The sequence below is a fragment of the Oryctolagus cuniculus genome, chromosome 6 (assembly GCF_051225735.1).
Source record: "Oryctolagus cuniculus isolate XC-2025 breed Fujian yellow rabbit chromosome 6, ASM5122573v1, whole genome shotgun sequence".
Taxonomy (NCBI): Eukaryota; Metazoa; Chordata; class Mammalia; order Lagomorpha; family Leporidae; genus Oryctolagus; species Oryctolagus cuniculus.
The window spans coordinates 34,571,538-34,584,951 of record NC_142872.1 but is presented as its reverse complement, the minus strand read 5'-3'; the positions used below and the strand labels follow the sequence as shown (position 1 = coordinate 34,584,951).

Genomic DNA, 13,414 nt, shown 5'->3' with positions numbered 1-13,414 from the left:
TTATTTTTTTCCGTGCAGCCCATGGTGGCACGGGCTTATTCTGTCACTCCGGGTGGAGATGACACGAAAGCACAAGCCCCAGAGCCCAGACCCCTGGGTGTAGCGCGGTGGCAACTTTCACGTGCAGGCGCTGCCAGAGGAGCGGACAGGAGCAGCGGGGCGCCTCTCATCTGGCGGCTGCCGGGCCCGGGGTCGGCCTGCGCGCTCCCTGGGCCCCGCGCACTCGGGCGCGCCTCTAGGCCCGGCCACCCAGACCGAAGGTTGGCGGAAGGGGGCGTGGGCGTGGCCGCTGTGCGTTTCTCCCAGTGGTCAATAAAGTTGCGAAAGTTTGAAAAAGAGAGGAAAAAGTCCACGCCCCTTTGGCCGCCGAGGCGTGGAGGCCCGCGGGCCCGGGCGCAGCTCGCGCCGCCCAGCGCTGGCCGAGGCGTGGCGGGCGCGCGGGGGCCGAGGCGCGCGGCCATGGGGGTCACGGTGGACGTGCACCAGGTGTACAAGTACCCCTTCGAGCAGGTGGTCGCCAGCTTCCTCCGAAAGGTACGGGGCCCCCTCGGGCCTGCCCGGGCTTGCGCCCTCCCGCGCTGGCCCAGCCGCTCCCTGGCGTCCCCACCCCGCTTGTCGGCGCGGAAAGCCCCTGCGGCCGCGGGCTTCGCTTCAGGGCTCTGCGGGGCGAGGATGGAGGTGCATTTCCTCGAAGATTCCCGCTTCAGGACGAGGGAGGGGGCGCCGTGCGCGGCATCACGTTCACGCCTGTGTCAGCTGGAGGGAGAGGCTTTGGGGGTTTTGGAGGTTTTGGAGCCTCGTTAGGGTCCTCGATGATGGACTCGTGACCCCTTAAGAGCTAGTGGTAAAAAAAAAAAAGTGGTTGAATTCATTGTTCTGCTTGCCTAGGATTTGTTATTCTATTGCGTCCCTGCCACAGTTGGAAGACTTTGGGCAGATGTCTTAGCCTCTCTGTGCCTTAGTTTTGCCATCTGTGAAATGGGGGAAGCAACAATGACCGCCCAGGGTGCTTGTGAGGATTAGAATGAGATCGTGGCCTGGAGTACTTAGCTGGGTGACTGGTGGTCAGAATGGGCCCTGAGGCACTTCTGCTGCCTGTTCGGCCACAGCCATCTGGTCCCCAGCCTCAGTGTTCAGTGGCCATTTTCCTCCCAACGCCTGTTCCTGTGGCCTATGGTAATGGGGAATGGGAAATGTCTTTGGAAAATTAAAAGCACCATGCTCGGGAGGTAGGACCCTGAGTTCTAGTCTGGAGCTGAGGTTAGTTAGTACTCTGGGCGGCCCTGGCCAAAGGTCATTTCTCAGGGGCTCAGTTTCTGCATCTATACCATTTCACCAGAAGATTTTTTTTTTCTTTTAAAGATTTATTTGAAAAGCAGCGTCTACAGAGAGAGAGAGAGAGAGAGAGAGATCGATCGATCTTCCATCCACTGGTTCACTTCCTCAAATGACTGCAATGGTGGGAGCTGGGCCAGGCCGGAAATGGGAGCCAGGAGCTTCACCCAGGTCTCCCACGTGGGTGCACGGCCCCAAGCACTTTGGCCACCTTCCACAGGGAGCTGGACTGGAAGTGAAGCAGCTGGGCCTCTGTGCCTATATGGGATGCTGGCGTCTCAGGCAATGCTGGCCTCCCCACAAGACTTTTAAAGTTCTCTTTTAGCCTTCTCTTTCTTAAGCAACATTTGCAAAGATAACAGTTTGACTTGGGCAGCATCTGTTGGACAGTGAACTCCCTGCACATCCTGGGATCCAAACTAAGGGAGATATTGGGGAGATAGAGGTCATTAAAAAAATCAACCTTATGAACCTTTTCCAAAAAACATTTGAGAGGCAGAGGGGCAGGGTCAGAGGGAGAAAGCAGGAGAGAGAGTACTCCCACCCCCTGAGTCACCCCAAAAACCCACAGTGGCCGGCTGGGAGGGCTGACGCTGGGAGCTGGGAACACAGTCCAGGTCTCCCATGTGGCTAACAGGAACTCATCTACTTGCACTCTCACTGCTGCCCCTCAGGGTCTGTGTTACTGGGGGGCTGGAGTCAGGTGCAGAGCTGAGTATTGAAGCCAGGCACCCTGATGGGAAACTGTGGGCATCTTAACCACTGGGACAAGTGCGTGCTCCCCAGGTTCATTTCTGAAATGCTAAGGCCGGGCCTCCGTTAGAGGAGGAGACTCAGGTCCCGGAAGAGTGAGTAGGTTACCGGTTATCACGATGTTGTGGAAGCCTGTTTGTAGCGAGTGTCATCTTGATGATACTGTTCATTCATCCCTGCACTTCGTTCATATCTGCACGGGTGCCTGGCACCTTCTCAGCACTCTGCACGGGTCTGATGCACGAAGGGGTGAACTGTGAATCTGCCGTAGACTTTGTCTCAGGCCAGGCTTCTGGAGGTTTTTATTCAGACTGGCACATTGGCGTGCAGATTCTCTAAGGTCAGCCATTGCCTCTTTTTTTTTTTTTTTTTTTTTTTTGACAGGCAGAGTGGACAGTGAGAGAGAGAGACAGAGAGAAAGGTCTTCCTTTGCCGTTGGTTCACCCTCCAATGGCCGCCGCGCTGCGGCTGGCGCACCGCGCTGATCCGATGGCAGGAGCCAGGAGCCAGGTGCTTTTCCTGGTCTCCCATGCGGCGCAGGGCCCAAGCACCTGGGCCATCCTCCACTGCACTCCCTGGCCACAGCAGAGGGCTGGCCTGGAAGAGGGGCAACCGGGACAGAATCCGGCGCCCCGACCGGGACTAGAACCCGGTGTGCCGGCGCCGCTAGGCGGAGGATTAGCCTAGTGAGCCGCGGCGCCGGCCAGCCATTGCCTCTTTGGAAAGCCTTTCTGGGTTGTCATCGGCAAGAGGTGAGCTCCACCTTCTGAGAACTCGCCAGGCACTTTGTCTGGGCCTCGCTGACCATGTGTAGTGCCAGCTAGTTACTTTTGTGTGTGTCCTGTTCCTGTATAAACCCCAAGCTTTTTCAGGGCATGGTGCACTCCTGCGCAAGCAGATAGCACAATGCCAGGCTCTCATTTTCACAGCCTTTGGAAAGTGCTTTCCTTGCCTGCACTACCTGTTTCAGATCCTTACCTTCTGTGCCCCAGGCTGTGTGCTAGGTGCTGAAGGGCATAGCAGACAGCCCTCTTCCTGTGGAGCTGATAAGCTCTTGCTGGTGAGATTGACATTAATAAATGATGAGCAAATAGATGTAGCCTCCCACTGATAAGGTGAAATTATGCAGGGTAAACACGTGGTGCTGTGGCTGAGTGGAGCAGGGAGGCCTGCTCATGTCCAGGAGGGTGGTGTTTGTGAATTGGCCGCTAAAGCATGAGTAGGAGTTTCCCAGGCAAGCCAGGGTGTGCATGTGCTTTTCATTCATGATCATGTTTGCTGCTGCTGGCAGCTTCAGGAACAGATATTTGTTTCCATTTCACAGCCTGGAGAAACTGAGGTTCAGAGAGGTCTAAGCAGCTTGTCCAGTTCCCACAGCCAGCAGGTGGGAGATGTGTGTTTTTTTTTTTTTTTTTTTTTTTTTTTTTTTTTTGACAGGCAGAGTGGATAGTGAGAGAGACACAGAGAGAAAGGTCTTCCTTTGCCGTTGGTTCACCCTCCAATGGCTGCCGAGGCCGGTGCACTGCGCTGATCCGAAGGGGGAGCCAGGTGCTTATCCTGGTCTCCCATGAGGTGCAGGGCCCAAGCACTTGGGCCATCGTCCACTGCACTCCCTGGCCACAGCAGAGAGCTGGCCTGGAAGAGGGGCAACCAGGACAGAATCCGGCGCCCCAACCGGGACTAGAACCCGGTGTGCCGGTGCCGCAAGGCGGAGGATTAGCCTAGTGAGCCGCGGCGCCGGCCTGAGATGTGGGGTTTTAAGACATCCAGAGCCCACATGCCTAACCCTCGGGCAGTGCTGCTTTGCACATCCTGTGATTACTGCAGGAGTGAAATATTTCAGAAGCAGCTTTGTTGTGCTCTTCTCCATCCTCACTTTCTTTTGGTCCACAGTCTTCCTGGTTTTGTCCATCTGGGTGTACCACTGTGTCTGACATAAAGGCATAGCCTTGATGCATGTGAGGATAAGAATATACAGGTGGTTCAGTTACCTACAGCCATGCAGCAAATCACCCTGAAACTCAGTGGCTGAAACCAACACCTGACTTGTGACTCTGGGTAGCCCAAGCTCATCCACTTGGATTTTGTGTCATGCGGTGTAGCTGAGGTCACGCGTGTGACTGTATTCAGTTAGGATCTGGGAGAGCCCTTGGGAGATACTTAACTCTCTGACCCCCTGGGTACTAAGTGAGGCCTGGGACCCAGGGAACGAGAACTCAGGAGGCCGTTTTGGAAGGCAGAGCTGGGGAAGAGGCAAGCATTTGCACACTGAAGGTTTAGCACTGGGACTATGTGAGCACCGTGGATGCCATTGCATTTGCCTGCTTTGTATTCATTCACAAAGCAATCCTTCAGAGATTCCCTGGGAGGAATGAAGAGACTATTTTTAAGAATTATTTATTTGGCCGGTGCCACGCCTCGCGAGGCTACTCCTCCGCCTGTGGCGCTGGCACTCTGGGTTCCAGTTCTGGTCGGGGTGCCGGTTCTGTCCAGGTTGCTCCTCTTCCAGGCCAGCTCTCTGCTGTGGCCCAGTAGTGCAGTGGAGGATGGCCCAAGTGCTTGGGCCCTGCACCCCATGGGAGACCAGGAGGAAGCACCTGGCTCCTGGCTTCGGATCGGCTCAGTGTGCTAGCCATTTGGGGGGTGAACCAACAGAAGGAAGACCTTCTCTCTCTCTCTCTCTCTCTCTCTCTCTCTCTCTCTCTCTCTCTCACTGTCTAACTCTGCCTGTCAAAAAAAAAAAAAAAATCCAAATGGCTGCAAGGGCCAGGATTGGGCCAAGCTGAAGCCAGGAGCCAGGAGCTTCATCTGGGTCTCCTACATTGGTATAGGGGCCCAAGCAATTGGGCTGTTTACCTTTGCTTTCCAGGGCACATTAGCAGGGAACCAGATAGGAAGTGGAGCAGCTGGGACATGAACCAGTGCCCATAGGGAATGCTGGTGTTGTAGGCTGTGGCTTAACCTGCTGCAGCCCAGCATTGGGATTGTTTATGAGATGTAACTAAGTCCATTGCCTGTGGGAATTCACCTTATGTTATTTAAAGCCTTGAACTAGAAGTCAGTAGACCTGCATTCCAGTCATTACGTTTTCACTGCTGGCTGGGTGCCCATGGAAAACAATTTTCCACCAGCCTTTTCTATGCCCCTGTGCAAATCGGAAAACCAACCTGTGCTGTGCCCTTGTGCAGCTTAGAGAAAGCATCATTTATGAGCTCACGGTACCTGGGTTAGTGGAAAGTAAATGAGGCTATTTATAGACATTAGAAAGGTTGCGACATCCTCTAGGGCAGGTGTACTCCTGGGCCCAAAGGCATACTTGACTGGGAGCCCTTGTGCAGTGAGCAACATGCACAACTGTATATAACAGCCCCAGTTTTACATCTATGAAATGGTTGTAGAATCTACCCCACTTGCCTCCCAAGATTGTTGTGAAGATCACATGTGTAACAGTTTGGTAAATATAGGCCTTTTTCTTTTTAATGAGTCTGTGGTAGTAAGAATCATCTTTTTGGCAAAATACGCTTCTGTTTTTCCTCTCATCTTTATGTATTCCTTTTCCCCAAAAGAAAGCACTTGGCAGAAGGGACAATCATATGAGGATCTCTGGAAAGCATTTGATCTGCTTGTGCACAATGGGATGTTTGAAGCTGCTTTAGCACTGAGAAGTTCTATTTTAAATAGTATCTACTGATCTCTGGCTTCTGGTATGTTAGGGCTTGCCTTCCAAGTTATAATACACTCCTATTTTTAAAACCCAAAGAATGTTTGCTCTTCTTACACCTGCCTGTGGGATACCACAGGCTAAATATTAGCCGTATGCTTTCAAAGCTAAGTGGCACCTTGAAAACAAAGAACACGAATCTCTTTGTTGGTGGAATATGGTTTCTCAATGAACTCTTCCTGGATGAATGCTGTGGAATCCAAAATGGCTTATTCATCAGGTGCTAAACTGTACTTCCCCTGAACTGTAGTGTCAATGCATTTGACAGTGTATTTTGAATTCTTTGTGTGATTCTTAGCTTTCTACACTTGTTTCTTAAGAGTTGTTTCCATTTACTTAAAAACATCTACAAAGAGAACACAAAGTTGCATAAACGAGTAAAGCAGCACAGAAGATAAGTCTCTGGAAGTGCACTAAACATTTCTAATGTGTGTGTAGTGAGCCAAATTCACAGAGAATTTAGGTTTCATCCACCTGAGATTTAAAGCCGTTGGAAAGGAAGGACCCAGACTCCTTGTGTTGACTGAGTTTTCTTGGCTTGAGAGGCTACGGCTTATTTTACCATTGAGCTGTTTACTTTAACTTTATGTTATAGGCAAAAGAGTCATGAATAGAGAATGAGGTTAATAGGCAGAGATTTTCATCATTTGTTTCTGATCCTGGAACATAGTAGGAATTCTGCAAATTCTCGTTCAAAGAATGAAGATTCAGTATACTCTCCTGGAATTTAGCTCTGTATTATTTCAAACTTCAACCAGTATTTGGTTCAAAAATATCTGTACTCTGGGTACTGTAATAAAACAGACAGATTAGAATGATTTCTTTGCTTCAATACATAACCTCAGGTGTTATTTATTCTAGCTGGGAGCCTGATATGCTGGGTGAAATGGTTTGAGTGTTTACCCTAAAGCTCATCAAAGGGATTTATGAATGGCTATTTCCATTTAGAGTAGAAAGTTGATTGGGTAATTAATAATGTTTCCATTTCTGATCCTATCTTTTCTCCCTTGCCGATCTGACAGTTACACGTATGGAGCATCTCTCCCTGGAGAGCTCCAGAAATATTTCGGGTGAACCTGTATTTCCGAAAGAAATGATTTAATAAACCACAGGCCTGGTTTAGCATAATGATTGCTCATCTTCTTTCACATACTGTAATGGTCTTTCTTCGCTTTTATCTTCCTATCCTTGTCTCTTAGATGAGGCCTGGCACAGAGGAGGATCCTGGGGCACCTGTGGAGAGCGCGGGCCCTGGCAGCAGACGGTGGAGGGCAGGGTAGAGCTTGGACAAGTTGGTCCATCTTTCTATGCCTCAGTCTCCTCACCTGCAAAACAAGAGAAATACTAACTTTCTTGTGGAGTTGTTAGGGAGGTTGAGTGAAACATAGTTACATGTAGTATACTTAGCTCTTACGGAGTCCTTAGGGAGGTTGAGTGAAACATAGTTACATGTAGTGTGCTTAGCTTAGCGTTGGCCCTCAGTAGGTGCTTTTAGAGTACTTGCTAAATAATGGTGATAAGAATTTCTGAGCTGGCACTGTGGCTCACTTGGTTAATCCTCTGTATGCGGTGCCGGCATCCCATATGGTTGCCGGGTTCTAGTCCCGGTTGCTCCTCTTCCAGTCCAGCTCTCTGCTGTGGCCCAGGAGGGCAGTGGAGGATGGCCCAAGTGCTTGGGCCCCTGCACCTGCATGGGAGACCAGGAAGAGGCACCTGGCTCCTGGCTTCAGATTGGTGCATCGCTGGCCATGGTGGCCATTTGGGGAGTGAACCAATGGAAGGAAGACTTTTCTCTCGGTCTTTCTCTCACTGTCTATAACTACCTATCAAAAAAAAAAAAAAAAAAAAGAATTTCTCAGACTTATTTCATGAACCTGGAAATAAAAAGCTGAGAGAAGTAGTCTGCAGAAGTCTTGGAATAATGAAGGGGACAGTGAGAATGCATAAAGGTACACATTGGAGGAAAATTATTTTTAAATGTCATTTAAATAATTTAAAAGTCTACCTGGGAATGTATTTAGTGGCAATTGTGGCTTAATCATTATATCCAAGATAGATTTTTAACTATCAATCAAAATACTGATGGTCGGTTAGGTATTCATTAAATGTCTATTGATAGACACTCATTGTAAGTCTGTGCATTGTTCTGCCCCTGCGACATGTGAAGGGAAATAAACATGGCCTTGTCCTGAAAGAGCTCCCTGTCAAGGGGCCAGAAGGGAGTACGTGAATTTTGTGATAAGTACTTTCTCAGGGCCATATCACAGACATGCAGTGTGAGACAAGTTTCATGTTTTAATTATAAAGGTACTTAGAAAACAGTTTGTAGTCCATTTTTAGAAGTAAAGATTCTTTTTGGTGCTATTACCTCTCTGTTCACAGCACACCTTCTCTAGAGCCAGAATGGAGGGAAGTGTCAGGGAGTATCTCCTTCAGATCCTTGCTTGGTAAAGCATGAGCTTGCGAGGTTTTATTAATCTAGAAAAAAATCTAGAAAAATCTGTGGTGTTGCGGGTAAAGCTGCCGCCTGCATTGCCGGCATCCCATATGGACACCGGTTTGAGTCCTGGCTGCTCCACTCCCAATCCAGCTCTCTGCCATGGCCTGGGAAAGCAGTAGAAGATGGCCCAAGTCCTTGGGACCCTGCACCAGTGTGGGAGACCCAGAAGAAGCTCCTGGCTTTAGATTGGTGAAGCTCCGGCTGTTGCGGCCATCTGGGGAGTGAACCAGCGGATGGAAGACCTCTCTCTCTGCTTCTCTTTCTCTCTCTGTGTAACTCTGACTTTCAAATAAATAAATAAATCTTAAAAAAAAAAAAAAGAAAAGAAAAAACATCTTTGGGGGGGCATTTGGCGCAGAAGTTTGGTGCCACTTGGGAGCCTGCATCCTATTTCAGAGTGCCTGGGTTTGAGGCCCAGTTCTGCTTCTGATCCAGCCTGCTGCTAATGCGCACCCTGGGAGACAGTGAGTAATCACTCAGATACTCGGGTCTTTGTCAGTTCCTATGGGAGACGCTGGTTGAGTTCTGGACTGCTAGCTTCAACCTGTTATAGCCCTGGCTGTTGTAAGCATTTGGAGAGAAACCAGTATGTGGAAGATCTCTGTCTCTTGTCTTTTTGTGCCTTTCTGCCTTTCAAATAAATATAAATAAATTAAAAAGAAATGTTATCTTTTAATATTTTTAATATCTTATAAGTATTTTTAGATTACAGATAGATATTCATAGTATACTTAATGTTACCCCATAGCAAATTGCAAGATAACTGAAGCCTTGAAAGTACGTTTGCAAAAGTATTGATTCATTCTTTAATAGAAAACCAAGATATTGAGTACCTGCGTGGTGCTCATATTTTACATACAATTATTTCAATTATTTGCTTTAGTTCCTGTAATAATTTTTTGAAGTAGACTCTACTTTTTTTTTTTTTTAATTTTACAGACAGGAAAACTAAGATTGAGGTAATTTGCCCAAGATTCTCACAAGCAGATGTCAAATTCAAGTCTTTGACTCTAAAATTCAGTTCTGTTTGTCAACATTCCATGCTTTTTTTGTTTTGTTTTATTCTTTAACTTTTCATTTAGAAATAACTTGCCATGTAGTGGGTAAAGCCACTGCCTGCAATGCAGCATTCCGTATGGGTGCCTGTTAGTGTCCCAGCTGCTCCACTTCTGATCCAGCTCCCTGCTAATTCTCCTGGGAAGGCAACAGAGGATGACCCAAGTGCTTGGGCCCCTGCACCCACATGGGAGACCTGGAGGGAGATCCTGGCTCCTGGCTTTGGCCTGGCCCAGCCCTGGCCGTTGCTCCCACTTGGGGAGTGAACCAATGGCTGGAAGATTCCTCTCATTTTCTGTCTGCCTCTCCCTCTCTCTCTCTATCTGGCTCTGACTTTCAAATAAATAAATCTTAAAAAAAAAAGCTTACCATGTAAAATACTGTAAAAATAAAAACAAAGAATTCCTATATATTCTTTTGCAACTTCCCCAAATCATGTATAATTGTTTAAAGATTTATTTTATTTATTTGAAAGGCAGAGTTAGAGAGAGAAAGAGAGAGACAGAGAGACAGAGAAAGTGAGAAACAGAGAGTGCTTCCATCCATTGGTTCACTCCCCAGTTGGCTACAGCATCTGGGGCTGGGCAGGCTGAAGCCAGGAGCCAGGAGTTTCTTAGCTTCTTCTGTCTCTCACATGGGTGCAGGGGCCCAAGTACTTGGACAATCTTCTGTTGCTTTCCCAGGCCATTAGGGAGCTAGATCAGAAGTGGAGTAGCTGGGTCTCAAACTGGGGCCCATATGGGATGCTGGCACTGCAGGCAGCAACTTAACTTGCTATTAACACAGCGCTGGCCAAGATGTATAATTTTTAAAGTAGGGAAGTCAAGACTGACACGATACTGTTAGCTGACCTACAGACCTTATTCACATTTTGTCAACTGTCTGCTGAAATCTTTCTTTTTTTTCTAGTCTAGAATGCAGTCCAGGGTCTTACATTGCATTCATTTGTTGTGTCCTCTTCTCCTCCAGTGTAGGACAGTCTGTCAGTCTTTCTGAACTTGGGTTCTTTTGCAGTTATTTTGCAGACTTGTATCACATTTTCAAGTGCACTGGAATGATATATGCATGTAATACTGACATGAGAGGATTTATCTTTGTGTTGCAATTATAAACTATCCTTTCAAAAATTTTACTGTGCCATTGCTGATTATGGGGACATTTCTGAAAGAGAAAGACTGAAACACTGTAGGTTATTCTTTGTTTAAGGTCGAATTTTGTCCTGGTTGAAGGGCCTTTGAGGATCATGTGTGTGTTTCCTGCCCTGGGATGGCAGCACCATCGTCTGCATGTCTTGACTCCTTTTCCCTGGTCTATGTACTTTCTTGTCCCACCGGCCTGAAAGTCCAATGAACAGTCATTAAGTGTATCTGTCAACTTGAATATGTGTAGTCCTTGATCATTGAAACTGAGTAATTGATGTCGTATTTGATCTTCGTATAAAACCAATCTGTGGCCAGCGCCGCGGCTCAATAGGCTAATCCTCCCGCTGGCACACCATGTTCTAGTCCCGGTCGGGGCGCCAGATTCTTTCCTGGTTGCCCCTCTTCCAGGCCAGCTCTCTGCTGTGGCCCGGGAAGGCAGTGGAGGATGGCCCAAGTGCTTGGGCCCTGCACCCTATGGGAGACCAGGAGAAGCACCTGGCTCCTGCCTTTGGATCAGCACGGTGCGCCAGCCGCAGCGCGCCAGCCGTGGCGGCCATTGGAGGGTGAACCAACGGCAAAAGGAAGACCTTTCTCTCTGTCTCTCTCTCTCACTATCCACTCTGCCTGTCAAAAAGAGAGAGTGCTTCTCGCACATCCCACAGCCAGCACAACAAACCCCGTGATTTAAAAACAAAAAAAAATCTGCTTTTCTTTTGAGATTGACTATTGCATGGAGCTCATAAAAGGGACTGGGCAGAGCTCATAAAAGGGACTGGGCAAAGCTCATCATGATTTCTTTGGATAACTAAGCACTGGGTCTCTTCCTAGCAGGAGCAAATCTTTGCATGTACATGTTTGGAAGCAACCTGGGTCCTGTTAATGCTTGTAAAACAGACATATTAATATTCCAATTTATTTGAAGGTTTGCATGGCCTTCTTTGCAGGACCTGTGAATGCACTTGGTTCCCTGCACACTGTCCAGCAGCTCCCTTGAGGTCACTGACTGTCGCTCCCCCATTCGCGGAGGAACGACACAAGACCCTGCGCTGTTCTCTTTTGCCCGGCTCTTCCCGGGTTAGCTGCCGGTCCCTCACTCGCGGAGGAATGACGTCGTCCCGGGTTATCTGCCGACCCCTCCACCTCTGTGGAGGGGCGGCACCCCCTGCCACTTTCCCCGCTTCCGCGGGGGAGCGGCACACCGCCGGCCGGCTCTCTCGGGGGCTGCTCAGGTGTTCCTTCAGATGTTCCCCTTAGATGTTCCTGGTGCATGTTGTCTCTCTCCTCCTTTATAGTCCTCTTCCACCAATCCATGCTCTGCTACCCACACGCCGAGCACGCTGCTCTCCTCCAATCAGGAGCAGGATTAGCTCCTGCAGCTTATCAGTCAAACTGGCGAGAGGCAGCTGTGTAGTTGTTTGCTCCTCCCCAGCGCCATATTGTGGGAGAGCAGATGCATAGAATTAGTCTTAATTCCAGTAACTTAGTCTAGTCTCAGTTGCTCCCCACACTGACCCTTTCAGAGGGGGCGTTATAAAAGGCAGGCATTGACTTCTGCACTTTTTGGAAAGTTCATTTTATTTTTTAATTTATAGACAGAGAGGGAGACAGAGAGAAAGGTCTTCCTTCCATTGGCTCATTCCCCAAATGGCCGCTACGGCTGGTGCTGCGCCAATCCGAAGCCAGGAGCCAGGTGCTTCTTCCTGGTCTCCCATGCGGGTGCAGGGCCCAAGCACTTGGGCCATCCTCCACTGCCTTCCTGGGCCACAGCAGAGAGCTGGACTGGAAGAGGAGCAACCGGGACTAGAACCTGGTGCCCATATGGGATGCCGGCGCCGCAGGCGGAGGATTAACCTAGTGTGCCACTGTGCCGGCCCCAGAAAGTTGATATTTTAATAACTCCTTAACTCTTATGAATAGGCTTTTTGAAAGGTTATGGATTTTTTTCCTCAGCAAATAAGAAAGGTAAATGCCATGTGTTCATGAAGCTCCTTTCATACATTTATTGAATATTATTCCTGTAATTGGACAAATTTAATTTCTTTGCCTCTCACTTCTTAGTTATGTGTTTCTTTTAATGTATAGTTTGTGCTTTTTCTAGTATCATGTAATTTTTGACCTCTTAGCATGTAAAAATGAAAGCAAGGGTATAAGAGTACATCAAGAAGTCCATAGAAAAGTGGAATTAAAAGATAATGCATATTTTCCACAGATGTTTTTGAGGCTCTCTCTTACATGACAACCTTAGGAAAGTCTACACTTTATCTTTATATTGTTACACATATGATACAGGCAATTGATATTTGCTATTTATATATCTTGGGGAAAGGGGAAGGAGTTGGTTTGCATTCTGTGAAGAAAGTAAAAATCATAAGCAAGTTCAAAATGAAGTCAAGTGTACCTTGAGAAATCCGTTAAATCACCCTAAAGCGTAGCCTACATAGTATGTGTACACAGCTCCATGCAGAAAATCTTATGCACACTTCAGTTGATGATCCACTGAGCCAGGCTTGTGGAGGACAAGGACCCTGGGCAAACTTCTGGGTCATCAGACCATTCTGCTTCCATGAGGATCTTTGGTTTAGGAATGGGACTGGAGACTCCCAATGTGACTGTGCTTATTTGCAGATTTTCCATCATTATGTTCTTAACTGAGGACTTCATATCTTAATACTTAGCAATAGGTTTCCCAATTTTGGAGAGGACCAAATGATATCATGTATATTACAGCCTTTATCTAATACAGCACTCTGCAAAGACACAGTGGATGCTCAGTGGGTCTTTGATGGACTTGATCCTGATCTGGTGATCATTCCAATTTTTGTGAATTAAAACATGAATATTTATGTTGCCACAAGGTGGCATCAGACCATTTCAAGTCATTCCAGGTAGGGGGAACTTCCGTTCAAT

The 13,414-nt window shown here is 48.0% G+C and overlaps 1 protein-coding gene across 2 annotated transcripts in view; it reads left to right on the top strand.

Annotated features, from left to right (window-relative positions):
• The first annotated feature begins 337 nt into the window (after positions 1 to 337).
• PRELID2 (PRELI domain containing 2) overlaps positions 338 to 13,414 on the top strand; it is a 94,487-nt gene continuing 81,410 nt past the window's right edge. The window contains exon 1 of one of the 2 annotated variants that reach the window (XR_016236319.1): positions 338 to 534. Coding sequence is in view for 1 of the 2 variants with exons in the window: in XM_051843459.3 (XP_051699419.1) it covers positions 460 to 534 (75 nt within the window). In the remaining variant the exon portion in view is untranslated. The remainder of the gene's footprint in view (positions 535 to 13,414) is intronic. The other variant, XM_051843459.3, reaches the window with a different exon arrangement.